General features: G+C 40.6%; 1 protein-coding gene and 1 long non-coding RNA gene across 3 annotated transcripts in view; one reads left to right on the forward strand and one right to left on the reverse strand.

The window, feature by feature from the left end:
- The window catches only part of LOC121819095 (uncharacterized), a 26,855-nt gene extending 15,009 nt beyond the window's left edge, over window positions 1-11,846 (reverse strand). Inside the window, exons 1-2 of the long non-coding RNA XR_009599887.1 lie at window positions 11,736-11,846; window positions 10,960-11,174 (exon numbers count right to left, since the gene is read on the reverse strand). This is a non-coding gene — a long non-coding RNA (uncharacterized LOC121819095). The remainder of the gene's footprint in view (window positions 1-10,959; window positions 11,175-11,735) is intronic.
- The window catches only part of SOCS2 (suppressor of cytokine signaling 2), a 49,150-nt gene that overhangs the window by 3,642 nt on the left and 25,438 nt on the right, over window positions 1-20,070 (forward strand). For both annotated transcript variants that reach the window (XM_027967202.3, XM_042246604.2), the window contains exon 3: window positions 1-20,070. This exon is cut by the window's right edge and continues 25,438 nt beyond it. In XM_027967202.3, coding sequence (XP_027823003.1) covers window positions 1-458 — 458 coding nt within the window. In that variant the 3' untranslated portion in view covers window positions 459-20,070.

A 20,070-nucleotide genomic window follows, 5' to 3' on the forward strand; every position in this document is an offset into this window, starting at 1 on the left:
GTTGGTACTGGGGAAATATGACTGTTAATGAAGCCAAAGAGAAATTAAAAGAGGCACCAGAAGGAACTTTCTTGATTAGAGATAGTTCGCATTCAGACTACCTACTAACAATATCTGTTAAGACATCAGCTGGACCAACTAATCTTCGCATCGAATACCAAGATGGGAAATTTAGACTGGACTCTATCATATGTGTCAAGTCCAAGCTTAAACAATTTGACAGTGTGGTTCATCTGATTGACTACTATGTTCAGATGTGCAAGGATAAGCGGACAGGCCCAGAAGCCCCCCGGAACGGCACTGTTCACCTTTATCTGACCAAGCCACTCTACACATCAGCACCACCTCTGCAGCATCTCTGCAGACTCACCATTAACAAGTGTACCAGCACCATCTGGGGACTGCCTTTACCAACAAGACTAAAAGATTATTTGGAAGAATATAAATTCCAGGTATAAGTGTTTCTTTTTTTTCTAAACATGCCTCCTATAGAATATCTCCGAATGCAGCTATGTAAAAGAGAACCAAATCTTGAGTGACGGCTCTGGATAACTACGTGGAATTCTAAGACCAGCTGAAGTCAATCTGATTTAATTGTGTGGCAAGGTAGCTAGGTATTTAAAGTTTTCCCCACATGTTTTCAACTGAGGGATGCTTCCCTTCCTAAGGCTGACCAAGACCAGTTGATCCTTTTAAGTTAAGAATAAAACATCCCAAGTAAAGGCTGAAGGAACATTTTCTCAGAACTCTGACTTTCTGAGGTTTGTTGGTGTTAGGTGAAAGGTCCCAGCACTGGTAGGAGAGAAAGAGCCCCACTTAGCAGTGCCGAAGAAGTGGGAGGAACGAAACTGACACAGGCTTAACTTCAGTTCTGTGTGCCTGGTGATCAGAGTCTATTTTAGGACATTTGATATTTTGCATTCTGATGTACTTAGGAGATTTGTTAAACAGATATGCTTGTGAGTATTTATCCTTCATTTTATGCAATTAACCAAATCAACCAAAAAAGGTGACCATGAAATCCTGTATTTGTCTTTTTACTACATGTATGAACTCTCGTGAATGAGTACTGTAGTAATCCTCTTCAAGGGAGCCTTATTTCAGAAATATTTCAAACTGGTGCAAATGGAAAAGACTTCTTTTCCTTTAAGGCTAAAGACAAGAATGTCATGCTATACAGGTGCAACTCAATCCCTGTTAATAAAACCGTGTAGATAGAGACATTTTACCCTTTGAAACAGCTGCGTCCCCAACCTGTTGCCATTGATTTTTTGGAAATGGCTTTAGGAATTTCCAAGTGGTTTAACCATAGACATTAGCAGTTGTCTCCCTTCTACCATGTAGAATACTTTGACTTAATTTTCTTCCAGATATAGGGGGATACATGCCTGCTTTTCAAAGTGTTTATTTACTGCTGTTACTATTTGATTAGAATGTATTAAATAAAAAAAAAATGGACTTTCACAAGTTTCACTTATTACTTTGAATACACTTTCATGGTAATAGAGGGTTGCCATAAAAACTTACATCAAGTGAAATAAACAAATATTGAGCCAGAGGTAGAACGTTACTTGCCCTTCTCTAAAGTTATGGGTCACACTTGCCCTTTGCATTTTGGAAAGCATGGTTTAGAAATTCCAAAGAGTTGCCAAGTGGCCTGGTCTTTTACAAGTTGAAAAGGCATAACACTAATGCCCTTTGTGTTTCCAAAATACCTGGTTTAGAGACTACGAAATCGTGACACAGACTCTTGTAGGTTGAAGAGGCACAATACAAAATACAAAATACAAGTTTTACAGACATTTTTTTGCCACCCAGTCTCACGACTGTTGCAAATGCATCATTTTTCTGGACTCCAGACATGATTCATGTTGCCACCTTTGAAAAAAAAAATGTCCTGCGTAATTGCATACTGTAGTGTGTTACTGGGAAGGTGAGCCGAGTATGTCATGTGTGTGCCCCAAGTGAATTAGCACATCAGATGTAGATTAGAGTAAAACCTGCTTATCACATATCATAGAAATATGAATATTTTCATAAGCTCTTAAAAACCGGTTTTGTGACTGGAAGGAAAGCAACTATGCATGTCCAAACAGCAGAGCCAAGCACAAAAGATTGCTAGGTGCGCCTTAGGAAGGATTTATTTGTGGTCTAAATTTTACAGAAGAGCTAGAATTTGAGTATCTGGTCTCTGATGGGAAGATCCCCTTCTCATTAGGATGTTCAGCATCTGTGCTTTCTGTATCCTCTTTTTCCACTGACAAGTGTGTCGTGTGGTTTGTTTGACTTTGCTGGCAAACCTTTTACGTGATCAGTGCCAAGGGAATTTGTGAAATTTCTTCAAGGTCTTTTTCATTTCTGTTCTCGTTGTTTCAAACACTCTGCTACTTCTCGGTCACTGAGAGTTGGATACATAGTCGGGTGTGAGTACCTGTGGCATTGTGGCAAGTTCTTGATGGCTAGCTAGATGATGAGCAAACCAGAGGACAGCAGACATCTCTGGGTTAGGCTGTGGCATCATTATCACCTTAAGTTTCAATTTTCCCTATTCCCAGTAAGTTGATAAGCATCAGGAAACAGCCCCCACCTTTCTGTCTGTTTTGTTTTGCTGTATGTATTCATCACTGGTGCCATTGATGTATTGAGGTTATTCCTGTGTGCCAGATGCTTGCTCAGCACTTTCTATGTATTATCTCACTGAATCTTTACACTGAGCAAAGTACAGTGTTTATAGGAGGTACACCTTCTAATTTGTGAGTGAGGAGGCCTTCCAGGAATATCCTAGTCATTTTTATTCCTGGAGAGGAATTACGAAGAGCAAATTGCTACTATTTCTACATTGATCCAGATGAACAAGTTAGAGCAGGCTATAAAAGAAGCCCTCAGCCTTTTTGCTACTGCCTTAACTGAAAAAGTATAGGTATCTTAATTAGCATTGTTCTCTGTGGGGTTCGAGTCAGCTTGACCTATATATATATATGTAGATCAGCTTGACCTAGTGGGTTTTTTTCCTAGTGTGAGGATGGGTCAGGAGGGGGTTAACTTTTTACTTGGTGACTGGTAAATGATGCCAGTTACCAATTATTACTCACCCCATTTTTACATATTGGTCAACAACAAAGTTAAGGTTGTATGCTTATCCTCACAGAATCAGAAAAAATATGCAGTGTTTTCTTCCTATGAAGGGTGATTTGAAGCATCAGTAAGGGTTTATATTATTGTCATTGTTGAAGAAAACGATATACAGGACTGATAGAGTTTCATGGACTTAAAATATTTTAATGCAAGTTTCCATTCTGAGCAGAGTTGAGGTGGTGGAGTTTTTCCTTCCATGTCAGTGGGCACTGGGGACTGCTTTTTAGGGACTTGGAGCTTTTTTAAAGGGGTTTGGGCAGCGGAGAAAAGGCAGTTCAGCTTATGAGCTGAGAGGTCTTTTCTGGCGTGTCAGTAAGAAACTCTTGACTTCATAGCAATTATGTAATCCAAATAGGTAACAGAATGGGACGGTTGTTTGGGAGTGTTTATTTTCTTGGGAAGGATTTTCTCTGCTTTTAGAAAATTGTACCCCGGGAGGAGGGTAGGAGGCAGACACGTCATCAAATAATCCATGGGCTGGAATGTCCTGGGACCAGGCCGTGCCCTTCTCCGCTGAGGGTTTAGGCCCAGGGGAGTGGGGGTTGAATGGCTGTGGTGACATCTCACAGCTGGGCTGAGGCTTCTCCTGCATCTGAGAGGTTGTTTCTCGCCTTTGGAACAAAAAAGTGTTGTCGTTCATTCTAGGCCTTTCATTAACTAAGTGGCCCTGGATTCTCCTCTCCCAGTGTTTTCACTTCCTAGAATAAAGCTTGAAACCACTTTTCAGATGAAATAGTTGAGTTGTGTCATTTTGCTGAGGCGGCCACCCAGCCCTGGGGCCGTCGGGAGATTTGTGTGCACGCATGCACAGAGACACATACCATCCACCCAGCAAGTCAAGGGTGGAGTCCACACTGGCACACAGATGTTTTCATCTCAGGTTTGGTATTTGTAAGAGCAGCACCCTGCTACCCTGGGTTTCAGTAGTCAGTACTTTTCTTTGGCGACTGTCACCCCTACAGTTCTTTAAACCTTGGGTTTTTCTTTGGGATTTAGGCAGCCAGCCTTGGGAAGACTCTGGGGGAGTAATTTCCAGGTCTTGACTTCTTCCACTGGAAGAACTGGTTTCTGCTGGTTTCCACGATGTCTTGATTCTCATCAGAGTTTTGCACTGATTTTTATCTCCACGTTTCTAATCTACTTGCTGGTTTAAAGTCGAAACCTTGCCATCCATGCTGTTTTGTGACCTCATTTTTGCCTCTGCCAGAGGTGACTCACGCCCAGTAGCTGGCGATGCCCTGTGGCTGCCTACCCTCCAAGCCTCACCAGGGGAGCCATCCTTTCTTTTGCCTGCTCCTGGCCCTAATGGCTCAGTTCATTCTTGCCTCACTTTCCCTCTTTTGTATCGTGAAGTTGCCCTGTTTGCTCATCAGATCCAGCCCTGCTGGCCAGATTATGTAAATTCCAATGAAAACAGCTAAGTACCTTCTCTTGAGTAAGTGAGTGATTTAGAATCCGGAACGTGAAAGCTGTCTCTTTATTTCATTCTTTGCTTCCTTTCGGGTGAAACAAGTAGCCAGCCCCGAATGCCACATTTTGGCATGTGCACGTGTCTTATCTTTTTATGTGAAGTATCAGGAGCTGTTTCTTCACTAAGCTGCCCTTCATTTGAATGGAAGGGCAATGCCTGCCATTCCACACCTTCTGGGTTTCTCTCCATAAAAATGATTTTGTGATAGTTTCGTTTCACTCTCCTAGGTAGACATGGTTTTCTTGTATTCTCATCTTCGCATATTTTTGATATTTCTAATTTTTTCCCCTATGTGGCTTGAGTTCAGGTTTCTTTAACTTTATTACTAAAGTAAAGTAACAGCTGTTGCCACAGTAGCTTCTTAAAAGCCCGAGAGTCCCAAATGGCTAGATAGTATTTCTGCTGAAATCATGGAGCAAAACTATATATTCTTCTTACCCCTTTGGGAACTTTGTCAACGAGAGAGGCTGGATCACAGGAGTGTTGTCGCAGAGAAGGGGTCATGTCAATAAATATCTGTAGCGCCATAAAGATAAAACTGCTTTCATAGGCAGCCCTCAGAGTTTCATCCTTAACATAGGAACTCTGACTTGCCCTAGAGATCAGGAGCGTATTTTGTGGAGTGTTATTACACATGTGCTGCCTCTGTTAGAAACAGAGGGAAGGGGAAAGCCAGCCAGAGTCCTAGTGAGAGGGAAGGAAATATTGCCAGCTGCCTTTCTCTTCTGTCTAAGCATACATACCACCCAAGGAGCCCCTTTCCTATGGCAGAGAGAGTGAGGCTTCATCACAGAACACCATAACATTTATAGCTCCCCAGTTTCCAACCATGTTAAGATAAAAAACTTATATTTTGCTAAACGGTTTTTCCTTCTGTTAGTTTGGTATGCTTTTTCCTGTTTAGGTTTTGGTCCAGAGAGCTGCTGTGATCTTAAACATTCAGAAAAATATTTTCCATGTTTATTTCTACCCAGAGGAGTTGTCTGATTTCCCATTTTAACCTGCTGTCTGCCATCTTTTTAAAAGTTGAAATATAGTTCATGTCCAGTGTTATGTTAGTTTTAGGTGTACAGCATAGTAATTTGACGTTTGAATACATTCTGAAATGATCACAAGTCTAGCGGCCATGTCCCCATACAAAGTCATTAGAGTGCTATTGCCTGGATTCCTTGTGCCCCATCTTACATCCCCTTGACTTATTTTAAAACTTGAAGTTTGTAGCATTTAATTCCCTTCAGCAGTCCTGCCTGTCTCCCTTCACCTGTTTGTTCTCTATATCGATAAGTCTATTTTCATTTTTTGTCTTTTATTTTTGGACTCCAAATATAAGTGAGGTCATATGGCATTTTTCTCTGACTTATTTCACTTAGCATTATACCCTCAAGGTCTATCCGTGTCACAAATGGCAGGATTTAATTCTTCTTTTTTTAATGGCTGAGGAGTATTCCCTTGTATGTTTATATACCATATCTTTACCCATTTATCTGTGGGGTGGACACTTAGGTTGCTTCCATATCTTGGCTGTTGTAAATATACTGCAATGAACATGCAGACGCTCATATCTTTTCAGTTTAGTTTTTTGTTTTCTTTAGATAAATGACCAGGAGTGGAATTGCTGAGTTGTATGCTAGTTCTAATTTTTTCAGCAGTGTCCATACTATTTTCCAAACTAGCCAGTTGTACAATGCGCAGTGCAGCATTTTACATTCCCACCAACAGTGCATAAAGGCTCTTTACTTCATCCACATCCTTGCTAACATGTTATTTGTTGTATTTTTTGGTGATGGCCAGCCTGACAGGTATGAGGTGAGATCTGGATTTGCAGTTCCCTCATGACTAATGACGTTGAGCATCTTTTCATGTGCCTGTTGCCCATCTCTCTGTCTTCTTTAGAAAAATATCTGTTCAGGTCCTCTGCCCATTTCCCCCTCTGCCATTTGATGAACTGATCCTTAGATTTCCAACAGAGCTTCTTTTGCCTCATCTCTATTTCCAGGTGTGGCCATTAATTCTATATTTGATCAGAAAGTATGTTTCTATTTTTCCATATTTGTTTAGGGCATCTGCTCAGTTTTCTGGTGGAAAAAGGGGCAGAGAGAATGGTGATAACTGAAACCCATCAACACATCTGTAGCAGTTTCACCTTCCTCTCCACTGTCTCCTTTGCTAGAACCCCTGACAGAAAAGTCAACTGTTCTCTTATCTTATTTCTCTGCTTAGGGATTCTGTGAGTTCAACTATGGGTATGTCATTCGTAGACCAAAATCATCCCTGGTGGAGTATTTACACCACAGAAATTGGCAGACGCTGGAAATTAAAGCTTTTTACCTCTCCTGATTTAACAACACACTGCTGATTAGGTGTGTTAATTGTGACCCCATAGAGTAAGATCAGTTTATTTGTATTCTTTGTATTAAGCTGAGCATTTAGAGCAGAATAGGAAATGAACGGTTTGGGGAATAAAATTTTTTCATAGGTATGTGTGCCAATCTTACGTTAGAATACACTGCCTACTGCTGGTAGATCTGCCAGTCTCTTGATCCAGGGTCTTTATCTAGTGACACGATAATATTTGCGGACATCCTTTCAGAGTTTATCAGTAGGGAAGGATAGGGCATTCTCAAAGTCGCATGACCAGGCTATATAGTAACTTTTGTTAGCTTTAACAGATCAGGGTCTCTCTTTGTTTCTAGAGTCATTCATTCTTTCCGTCATTTCATTGTTTAATTTCCTTCTTCCTTTCCTCTCTCCCTGCCTCCTCCTCTGCATTCCTGCGTAATTCTTCTGTATTTTCCTGCCAACATGTGTTAAGTGCCCGCTGTATTATTTGCCAGAAATACAAAAGAGTAAAAAAAAAAAAAAATTCTTGCATCACAGGATTTCTTATAGCTTAAGGGAAGGGTTGAGGGAAGAGGAACTAACATGTATTAAACCATCAAATATGTTTTCTGCCTTATACTCTATGTATTGTTGTCCCATTTAACCCTCCCAACAGACTGGTAAGGTATGTATTTCCCCATTTATTGAAAATGAAACTGAGGCTTGGAGAGAGAGAGAATATCCTGGCCAGTATATGGGGAAGTCATGGTTCAAACCCAGGATTTTGCTGGACTCTGAAGCCGGTTCTGCCTCTCAGGAGACCGTGTCGTATAAACTCTTTAACTACATGAACAATTTACTGTGAAACACCATGATAAAGGCAGTAATAGTTAATTGTGGACCAGGTGCCATCAAGCTGCTTTGAAGGGTTAGAGACGACCTTGGAGGAAGGTACCTTGTGTGAGTGTTAAAGGGTGGAAAGCAGGGACTTCCCTGCTGGTCCAGTGGCTAAGACTCCATGCTTCCAATGCAGGGGGCCAGGGTTTGATCCCGGTCTGGAAACTAGATTCCATATGCTGCAACTAAAGACCCTGCAACTAAGACCTGGCACAGCCAAATAAATAAATATTAGGGGGAAGAAAAACCAAATCCCGAAAACTATGGAAGTGGAAAGGAGTCTTTAGACCCCTTGGTGAGGAAGGTCTTTCTCCCAAAAGGTTCAAGAGGGGGTAGAGGCGAGTTGGTCAGATCTTGTAGGCTTTGCTGAGATGCTCAGATTTTATCTGGAGGGCAGTGGACAAAAGCTTTTTAAATGGGGGAGTAACCAAACTAGGTTTGTGTTTTGTATGATCCCTCTGGAGGGGCCCTTTGGAAATGACTTGGAACAAAGCTAGAGTGGACTTAAGGAGACATCTGAGATGTGGCAGGATGGGAAGGAGGCAGGGCTCGGGAGAGGATTAGGGGGAGGGTGCAGACATCGACTCCCTTTCATTGTCTGCAGACTCACATTTGCCCTTGATTTGGGGCCTTGGGGTCCCCCAAATGCATGCTTCCATTTGAAGGCCAGCTTCTGCGCCAGGCAGGCTGAGGTAAGTGACAGATTTGCATTGTCAGGAAAGGATGGTGTGATGCTACAGTGTAAGAACCTTGAACTAGCACTTGTAAAACTTAGGGTCCACTTCTGGTTGTTTGGGCTTCCCTGGTGGCTCAGAGGTTAAAGCGTCTGCCTCCAATGCGGGAGACCTGAGTTTGACTCCTGGGTTGGGAAGATCCCCTGGAGAAGGAAATGGCAACCCACTCCAGTACTCTTACCTAGGGAATCCCATGGACAGAGGAGCGTGGTAGGCTACAGTCCACGGGGTTGCAAAGAGTCAGACACGACTGAGCGACTTCACTTCACTTTCTGGTTGTTTGACCTTGGGTTGGATACTGAATCTCTTTAGAGCCTCTTGGTGGCTTCATGCTGTTTGATTGCTTTGGCTGAAGTACCCAAATGCCCAGCGGGCAGCAATCTCTCTCCCATTGGGGTGGGAGTGGCCTGAGGTGGGGCAAGCCCCGCCTTCCTATGAAGTCTGTTTCGACTTAAATTGTAGTGTAGATTTTGCCTCTGCGCCATAATATATTTTCATTTATTAAAAAAAATAGTAACACCCTCTTAACTCTGCACTTGTCACAACTGGAGTCAGTTGACTACATTTTTATCCTAGTTAGAGGCATTTTGTGTTTTCTCTTGGCTGTGGATCTTTGCATGTGCGTGCGTGCTAAGACGCTTCATTCGTGTTCCGACTCTCTGCGACACTATGGACCATAGTCTGCTAGGTCCATGGGATTGTCCAGGCAAGAATACTGGAGTGGGTTGGCATGCCCTCCTCTGGATCTTTGCACACTACTCTATAATCATAGAGTTTGGACTTGGGTTTTTAGATCCTGATGGAGAGACAGGAGTTTGATGTGTGTCAGCCACTATCACAGTAACCTTCTGGGTGAATTTTCATTGTTAAGGGACCTGGAAGTCTGCCTGTGCTCTGCTTTCCAGCCAACATAATACATGCGCTCCCAGAAAGTTGTGGTCCGAGGATGTGCTGTCACAAGTCATTTTTCCCACTTACATAGATTTTGGCGTTCCAATTGATCCTTAATGGAGGAGGAAGTCATTGACTTTTATGATTCCTTTTCTCCGTCAAACAATGTATTAAAAGGAAAGAAAGAAATTGGCAAAGTATGAAGGAAATTTTTGGACTCACTGGTTTAATGACAAGAATCTTGGAGCATGAATAATCCTGCTCCAATCTATTAATATCATTGTGCCTATTTGGACTTTCCCAGATCTGTTTTAAAGTGGGGAACACCTCTGGTCTTGAGAGTCTAGGAGGGCAAGAGTGTGCAGAAGTCACTGGCAGGAGTTCAGCGCTGAGCCTATTCATGGCTGAAAGCTCCCATGAGATCCAGTTTGAAGCTGCATTGGGTAGCCGTGAGATTTGTTATGTTCAGGGCAGGACAGTAAGGCAGGCTTTTTATAACCAGCCAGCCCTTGGGCTTCCAGGGGACTGGGAAAAGCTAGAACATTTAGTAATACCAGGTATTGCATCTGACACTTTACAGGTATGACCTCAGTTAGTGCTCCCAGCAAACCTTTGAAGTAGATTCTGTTTTTATCTCCTCTTTAGAGATAAGAGGATTGACAGGTTGATTTAAGAGGCAGAACTGATATTTGAACTCAGGCCCATCTAATTCCCAAATCCATGCTTTTATTCACTCTTCTCTCCTTTTTCTCAGTAAGCTTACAATGCTTTTAAGTTCTGAGGCCTGCAGCCAGAATGTATATCAATGATGTATGCTAAGCCATATACCTTTTAGTCACATGTAGTTAATATTAAGAGTGCTATGACTTTGCCAGATTTGTAATGATAGCATTATTAGGACTTTGATTTCAGGCTTCCCTGATAGCTCAATTGCAATGCAGGAGACTCCAGTTCAATTCCTGGATTGGGAAGATCCCCTGGAGGAGGGATAGGCTACCCAGTCCAGTATCCTTGGGCTTTACTGGTGGCTCAGCTGGTAAAGAATCTGCCTGCAGTGTGGGAGACCTGGGTTGATCCCTGGGTTGGGAAGATCCCCTGGAGAAGGGAAAGGCTACCCACTTCAGTATTCTGGCCTGGAGAATTCCATAGACTGTATAGTCCATGGGGTCTCAAAGAGTTGGACATGACTGAGCAACTTTCACTTTCACTTTCAGGACTTTGATTTTAGAAGTAACAGAAGATCTTCCAGGCCCTGGGCATCCATATTAGGAGGATCCTTTACATCCAGATTTATACCTTTCCTCTCTTCTTCTAATCTCCTTTAGGGCTCTTTCCAGTGCAACCATAACACACCACCTCTTCCCTATTACCCTTTTCCTTTCTCTGGAGGTAAATTATAGAAATGATGTGTCAGTCATCATAAACTAGGTTATGCTGCAAAACAAACAACCCCAAATTTTCCTAGGCTTAAAACAACAAAGATTTGCTTAACACAGATTTCTCTGCTCATACCTGTGTCACCAGAGCAACTCTTCTCTTAGTCATTCCGGAACCAAGGCTGGCAAAGCTGCCGCCTCCTCAAACATGGCGGAGGCCAGTGGGAAAGGAGACTCTGAGAATGTCTTGTTAGCATTTAAATGCTGTCACTTCTACTCTCCGTTCATTGGCCAGAACTCTGCAGAATGGAGCCACCCAACCACAAGGGGGCCAGGCAGTCCAGTCCTCCTCTGTGGTACAGGGAGGAAAACAGACAAATCTGGTGAGCAGCAGTAATAACCACCTCATGCTGTGTATACCTTGCTTCTTTTTTCTTCTCCCTGGCTTGACTCATTTGACCTCAGGTAAACTTTATAGGACACACATAACCTCCTTAACTTGATTCCTCCTTCCTCTTTGTCTTCCAAAACAAGTGCTGCAAAAATAAGTTTTCTCTTTCCTTTGTGTGAGCAAGCATTTGTGGACCAAAAGGAAAGGTCTTAAATCCATATAATTGAAGTGAAATTATACATATTAAAAGCTAGGTGCAAACTACTATACATACAATAAACAGTATGTAAAATACATACAAACAATAAATAAATCAATATTAAGATTTACTGAATAGGGAATTACACTCAATATCTTGTAACAACTTACAATGCAATATAATATGCAAAAAAAGCCCCCCAAAATAAAAACCCAACCCTGAATCACTATGCTGTACACTTGAACCTAATGAAAATTAGTCTGTGTGCTGTGCTGTGCTCAGTCATGTCTGACTCTTTGCAACCACATGGTCCGTAGCTCACCAGGCTCCTCTGTCCATGGGATTTTCCAGGCAAGAATACTGGAGTGGTCGCCATTTCCTCCTCCAGGGGATCTTCCTGTCCCGGGGATGGAAACCACATCTCTTGCGTCTCCTGCATTGGCAAGCATATTCTTTACCACTGCACCGTTTGGAAAGCTCAAATTTACTTCAATTGAAAAAAAAAAAGCTAGGGCTACTATGTTTTGCTGCTGAAATAACCAGCAGTTATTTTCTGATCTTCCCCCAGTACCTCTCCGGGCTTTCTCACTCTGCTAAAACTAAACTCGTCTGTCTTCTAATGTTAATATTCAAGGTGAATAATATTCACATTCACTTCTGATTACCCTTTTGCTTAATTGGTAATATTGGATGAGTACTGAATAGTGTTATTTTCTACCAGTTTTCAGGTAAACATGGAGTCACTGTGGCACATTACAAATCAAATGTTAACTGGCTTCCGAGGGAAATTGTATTCTAAATTCCAGACAACTGGTTTGCAAACCTTGCTTTAGAATGCAACCTATTTCTAGGTTGAGGTCTTTTTATGTAGCATATTTGTGTATAATCAGAATACCAGAACTGCTGTTTTAATGGACAATTATCTTCTACTGCATTCATGGATGATCTTTGAAAGAATCAGAATATGTGACACGTCCTTAACGCAAACTTTATTAGCACAATATTTTCTTTTATATTCTGTTTCATATCTTCTCCATTAACCCATATTAGAAACAGTAATCTTCGCCTGCTCCCTCCTCATATTTGTCTCTTTCATTTATTTGATCATTCATTCACTGCATCATTCAACAAATACTTATTGAGTATCTACATGTGCCAGGCAGGAGGCAAGGTCCTGGAGAAAGTTCAGTCTCCACCCTCAGGGAAATTGTGGGTACTGGGGACACACACGTGCCAGCAATTAGAATACAATACAGTAATCAATATAAAGAGTATGTATTGATACAAAGATTAGTGGAAGCTGAGATGAAACACCTGGGTCTGCTTGAAGATGTCAGGAAGGCGTCAGAGAGGAGCTGGCTTTTGACCTGGCACTTAAGAAGCTGGCCTTCCTGACAAAGAGGTCGAAGGAGTTCCTAGGGGAGAACAGACCATTGTGGGTGGAGCTTCAAATGCAAAAGAGACAATCCAGGTGGGGGTAAGCCTGAGTTGGTGAACACAGAACTAACCTAGGGCTTTTCCTGCCTTTCAGAAAAGTTTATATTTTACTTGGGAAACATGGGAACCATTGAAAACTTTTGAACAGAATGACAGCATCAGGTTTGAGGCAATGAGGAGGCTGATCTCGATGGGCATGACCCTAGATTAGGGCTTCTTATTCCAACCTTGGACTTGCAAGAAATCCAGGGATAGAAAGCTTGGGATAACACTGTCACTAACCTCTAACTGAAATTGGGTATTTTTTTTTCAAATACAAATCTGGGCAACAGATCACAGTAGAATTAGTAGAAGATGTGAGTTTATCACCAACAGAAATAAGGTATTTTGACACAATAATACAGCTGTGGCAAATATCTCAAAATATCCTTTGCACTTTTCACTAAACAAATACTACTGTAACTGTTAGACCCACAACTACATCATGTCATTTAATGAATTAATAAAGAATTATGTATATTATTGGGGGTTCCCTGGTGGTTCATATGGTAAAGAATCTGCCTGCAATGTAGGAGACCCAGGTTTGATACCTGGGTAGGGAAGATCCCCTGGAGAAAGGAATGGCTACCCACTCCACTATTCTTGCCTGGAGAATTCCATGGACAGGGGAGCCTAATGGGGTACAGTCCATGGGGTTGCAAAGAGTTGCGCAGAGCTTAAGCATAATTTAACACACACATTTTTAATAGAATTCAGCTTTTGTGATTTGTGTTTAATTTCATAATGTAAACACAGTATTCTGAGGTGGAGTCCACAGTCTTTGCTGAACTGCTGAAGGGATCAGAAAAGGTCAGAACTCACACTCCAGGGGAAGGTGACAGTGGGGAGGTCATTGCAGCCTCAGGCAGTGGTGAGGAGGTGGTGAAGGGGGAGAATTTGTGGGAGATTCTGGAGACAGAGTGAACTTTATTTGAGACATAAAGCAGAGGGACAGATCTGCATGTACCTACGTTCCCCATGAGGTTTCTGGCTATAGCAGGATGCTTCTAATGGTTTATTACCTGCCACTTCCTTCCCACTACTATGGTTTTGCAGCTCTTATACTTTTACCAAAGTCCACATGCAGCATGGTTCAAAAAGCCAAGGAATATGGAAAGACAGAAGGAAAAACAACCATCCCTTGCTCCCCTCCTCTCCGCCTGCCAGCCTCACAGTTTTTTGAACTCTTAAAGTGGTATCTTCTCTAGCTAGATGGCAAATTCTGTGTTGGTAGTGCCTTTTAATTTCCACTATGTTTTTCATTTTAGGTGTTGAATAAATGACTGATAGATTCCAAAGGCACTTTCTGTTTCAAGGTCACTGTGTACATCAGGGATACCATACTCTAGTTATAGAAATTATACCAACAGTGACACTCTAGGAAATGGTTCTTTCCCCTCAATTCCCATGTTTTCTGTCATTTGTCTTCACACACACACCTGTGTGTGTGTGTGCAAATAAAAATTCCATTTACCTAGGCTTTGTTTGTTTGTTTTTTGTGAAAGTGAGTTTAACATGCTGATGGGTTAAATAATCCTATGTAATCATAAGCCAGAAATTGAGAAGGTGGATTTGAAATTTCCACCCATTACTTTTTTTGGCGGGGGTGGGGGGGTGTTACTTTCTTGGTGTGTGTGTGTGTGTGTGTGTGTGTGTGTGTGTGTGTGCAGGTGCACACGTGCGATCAGTCATCTGACTCTTTTCGACCCTATGGACTGTAGTCCACCAGTCCGTGGGATTTTCCAGGCAGGAATACTGGAGTGGGTTGCCATCTCCTCCTCCAGGGGATATTCTTGCCCCAGGGATCGAACCCATGTCTCCTGGGTCTCCTGCACTGGCAGGTAGATCTTTACTGACCACCGCCCCTCAGGAAGACCATTACTCTCTTGATGGCAGTGGTTAATTTCAGTGTTGTTGCCCAAGTTTAGCCTACAGATGGAGCTGCCACTGAGCCCTTTGATTGGCTGGCTGAAATTCCTTGCCATCCTGCTTGTGAGGTCCAGGAATGTATAGTTTTGTGGTCTGATATATTTTGATGGTTGCCAGATAAAATTGATGTCTGGCACTTTTTCTAGGAAAAACACATTTAGACATTTCCAAGTTGATTTGTAGGAACTTAGTGTTATTAGAATTTTGTGGCAGAACTTTTTCTCAAGTGGCAGAAGAAATAAAAGAACTTCAGTTTTGAGGGCTGTTAACAGCACCTTCCATTTAGTGCCAAGGCTGAGAAGGCTGACAAAGTAATGAATTGTTAATATGGATTTATGACAAAAATCAGCAAGTATCTAGACTTTTAGGAGTTACCAATATCATAAAATACATTTTTAGCTACTGACACTAGATTAGCTCCCAAACTTTTTTAAAAAGGGACGTTTCCCCCTTATTTTCTAATAACATTTCTCAATTCAGTAACCAGAAAGACTACTCTTAGGTTAAACCTTGAGATTTGATTCCTGTTTACTGTTCTTGCTGTTTTATTGAGGGGAGAGAAAAAAGGCTTGGGAGAAATGGACTGCAGAAAAGTTAGCTTCCCAAGTTACAGATGAGAATCATGGTCATTTATATTCTAAATATTTGAAGAACAAGTTAGAGATTGTTTGCGAACAAATGAGATTACTAAGTAATATAATGAGTTAACTCTTTAAATTTACTGGCTTCCCCCTTAAACACTAACTGGCCAGATAACAAGTTTTTACTTATTGGCACTGAAGTTAAGCCTCAGAATACTTACAGCAAAATGACCATTTTTCAAAAACTGCTTTACTGAAATATAATTTTAGTGGAGTAACATTTTAGATTTAGAAGAAATATATAAGCCACAGAACTTCGAACCCAACATTTCCAAAAGACATTCAATGAGCAGGTTAATGGAACACCAGAAGAGAGGACTTTTATGGTTAATCAAGGCGGTAAATAACCAACACTCATTTGGGGAGACTGGGCACAGTTGACTTTGATTTAGAGGCATAAGACTAGAAACGAAATAGCCCGACTGGATATTTCTAGGAACTAGTTAAGGGAGAAAAAGACAGGAATGAGGGCAGGAAAGTATGTCTCTTTGCCTGAGGAGGAATTTCACTTACGAGAGTTTCTGCTCTTTCTACTTGAGACTTTTCAAACGGAATTGCTACAGGGGCTGGCTCTAAAGTCTGCGACGTGCACACGGTCTGTCGACAGGGAAGTGATCCTGGCGCCACTGGGTGATGTAGAAAAAGTTCTTTGTGTGTAGCCGGCTGCAATGCGGAGCCCAATCGGCTGCGGCCGGGGAGCTCCTCCCAGACGCGTCTGGGCGCCGCTCGCTTGGGGGCTCCTGGACCTCCTGTAACGCAGCGTCGGAAGAAAGATGTTTAGAAACTGACCGACGTCAACGTGTTTCGTAATGGAAACACTCCAGATGACTGTGGTATGGAGAGTAAACGACGGTGTTGAACATTCCGCTGCGTAAGCTAATGGGTTAACATCCATTCACGTAGGCTTAGTTATCCTGGTACAGACGAGAAGAACGTGGTTAGGCAAAGTGGCTTTCGATGACTGTCCCATAAAAAAGCATAGTTCTGTTTCTGTTCATGTAGGTTTCGTATAAGCTTTATTATTAGCTAGTCTTTCAGTTATTCTAAAAGAAAGAATGTAGTTATTGTCATGGTTAGAAATAGAATCTGTTCAGAAGGGTATGAAGTGAAAAGTAAAATTGCAAACCCTGCTAATCCCACTCTCTAGAGGTCACTATCATTAAAAGTTTCTTTTTTGTTCTTCCATGATTTTTTTAAAATGCAAGATGAGCATATATTTAAACCGTTTTTTTAAAGCACACAAAAACAGCATCATACTATGCATTCTGTTCTGCAGTTTGCTTTTCGAAATTAGTATTTCAGACCTCTCTGTAGCTATATAGCCTTCTATATCTTTTATGGTAACAAAAAAGCTCATTCTTTTTAACGTCTGTACAGTATTTCATGATATGCACACACCATCACTGATTTAATCAACCCCTTGTTGTTTCCAGCTTTCTGCTATTGTGAAAAATGAAACAGTAAACATCACAGAATAAATCTCTATACTAATGTTGCTATGTATCTGTGGGAATATATATGTTGAGTAAATTTCTAGCAATGGAATTTTAGGGTCCAGGGATATGTGTGTTAACTTTTAATGGATGTTTCCAAATCATATTCTGTAAAGTCAAGTCACTCAGTCATGTCCGACTCTTTGTGACCCCATGGTCTGTAGCCTACCAGGTTCCTCCGTCCATGGGATTTTCCAGGCAAGAGTACTGGAGTGGGTTGCTATTTCCTTCTCCAGGGGATCTTCCCAAGCCAGGGATCAAACCCAGGTCTTCCACATTGCAGACAGACACTTTACCGCCTGAGCCATCAGGGAAAGGTTGCCACAATTAATACTTCAGGTTTAAATAAGTAACTGTCTTAAACTGTTAAGTATAATTGAGGGTTTTCCTTAAAAAGCTGTTTTATAATTTATAAAACAGTTTTTATAATATATGCTGTTTTATAATTTTTAAACAGCATATTTAATATTCAGACCAAATAAGCCTGTTCTTTCACTGATTAAATGACCTTGAAGTTGCATCTCTGTTCCACAAAGGATGTCTCTGGACTGTGAAGTACCTGCCCCAAGTCTTTAGAACCAGCAAGAGGCCAGGCCCAGCAGTCTGAAAACCTCAGACCCGGCATGACCAGAGGCATCCAGAGCTTCATGCTTTGACTGGGACTTTTGTTAAAACAACCGTCTTGAGAAATCCTAGGGCAGAATCAAAAACATTTTCTTCTGAATATATAATAATATCACCTTCCATTAGTTCTGTTCAAAAGACGTTGATTAAGCATAACTATGGTATAAAGTTGCTTCTTTAACAGTTCACTGTCATCCCCACTCTCTCCTTACCCTAGTCCCTGTCTCTTTTTATGTTTGTTTCTTTGCATGTATTCTTTTTCTTTACATGTTTCTTTGCATATACCCATGTATCCTCTGTACCTACTCATGGTGCCAGAGGCATGGCCGGTTCAAGGGACAACAAAATTGATTTCCTGCAAATGAAAGGTGGTCCCAGAGAGGGGGTTAACTTTGCCTGTGGTTATTACCACAGTGATCTCCCACTGGATCTTGATTCAACTCTTCCATGGGATATTTGGTCTGCTTATGATACGAAATGCTAAAGCACTCCACATGTACAAAAACACTTCATTGCTTATCTTCCATTTTAGTTTTTTAATAGTTAACACTTATTACAGATGAAACAAAGACACAAGTCAAGTTTTTAAAAAATTGTGATTCAAGTCATTAAGTTGTGTCATAGTCATAACACCAAATACCTTTGAGATCATAGCCAATTCTTTGGGAATTACAGAATTTTGACAAGTATTTTATTTCACAAATTACCTGTTTTTTGGAAAATGACTCTTTCAAAACCCAGCTCTTTCACCCTCGAAACATCTTCAATCATGTTAGAAGAGGATTTAGCTGTCAGCCAAAAGAGGGAAACAACCAAACTAAATTAAATTTCCCATTTAAGGTCTGAATCTCAGTGACTTTATAAGCTACTTCATGATCATACAGGGACTTAACACCTTGAAGGAAGTAAACCAACAGGCATATAAAAGCTGTCTAATCAAAATTCATAATTTCCAGCTCTCAATTTCCCAGTAACACATTAGAAGCTAGCAGGAAGAGAGAGGAGGTGAAATGTGTTGTTTCGTGTTGTCCCTAAATAGAATGTTCTTCCCAACTGGCAGGAAGCACCTGGGGGATTACTTGCTTTAGAAATTTGGAGATGTTTTTGAAATAAGAAGGGAAAAATAAATTGATTTTTAGGTTCAAGTGTTTTTAACATGTTCACATACATGCATTTTTATAATCCAGATTCTCATGATAATGAATTCAAGGTAAAAATGGTTTTAAATTTAGGGAAGAATAGCATCAAGATAGGGAATTGAGATAGGAAATTTTAGCTAACTTTGCATCTCCTTTTCTGACTTGATTAAAATTGACCTTCAATATTACAGTACTTTCATTTTTACAGCTCTTCATATATTCTGTAAAAAAACCTTAAAAGTGAAACAAAGATGTTTCTTGACTATTATAATCTCTACTGACCAACTTTTCTTATTTTTTAAATCCATTAAGACTTTAGAAAATACTCTTTCCCAAATCCATCTTTTAGTTAACAATTTACTAATGGAATTGATGTGATTTTTATTTTTCTACTTTTACTTTTCAGAAGAAGGTATATTCTGGTTCCTTTTATTATTCTTATCTGATTTCTTTAGCTGTAATTCTTTTTTTTTTCTTTTGTAGTTAACACGAAATCAATTCATTGCAGAGGATTCTGTTGTTCTGACTGATCATATGAATGCATAATTACTCACATTGCTAGAAAAAAATGTTATATAAGAGAGTTTGCTTTTGGACACTGAAAGTTAAGAGAGAAATTTGTAGTTGTAGACCATTGATCTTTGTGTTTTAAATAAAAGTTTGAAAAGAATTTCACTATTATATAACCAGAACCTTAAGAAAATGTTGCTACATTCTGTTAATATTGAATTAACAATTGACAGTTCACAGAATTAGCAAATTGAATCATCCAACTGGAAACACAGGGCACCGATTTTTCTGGTAAGCAATTTTAAAAGTAAGGATTTATTGAGAGTTCTTTTATTACTTTGACTTTATTTCTTTTGCAAAATATGTGATGGGTATTAAACTGAGATTTACTAGGGTACTTAAAATCCTGTCAAAGTGAAACAAATACTTTTTGTTGTAAGTATTACTGATTTAAAAGCATTTGTGAGGGGGGATGGTTATGCTTTTGGAGTCTTACTCATTACTGAAAATAAAATATTCTTGAGTTTTTTCCCCCTTTTTAGAGTAGACATGTATGTTACTGATTCCAAGCCGATACTTCAGGAATACTTCACATATTTTAACTAATTTTTGTGATTTGGTTTTGAAAATGAGTTGCATTTTTAGATTGTACCCTCTTTTGGATACCTGATTTATGTATTCCTAAAGACATGTTGCAGAACCTGTCACTGCAAATTGAGCTGAAACGCTGGTCCTTTTTACTATCCTTTGTTGTTCGGATTTCACAATTTCAAGTGGGTTTGTTGTCAACTTTAATGTACCTTTTGAGAATAAATGCAGTCTCCAATTTCTTGTGTGTGTGTATG

The sequence above is a fragment of the Ovis aries genome, chromosome 3 (genome assembly GCF_016772045.2).
Source record: "Ovis aries strain OAR_USU_Benz2616 breed Rambouillet chromosome 3, ARS-UI_Ramb_v3.0, whole genome shotgun sequence".
Taxonomy (NCBI): domain Eukaryota; kingdom Metazoa; phylum Chordata; class Mammalia; order Artiodactyla; family Bovidae; genus Ovis; species Ovis aries.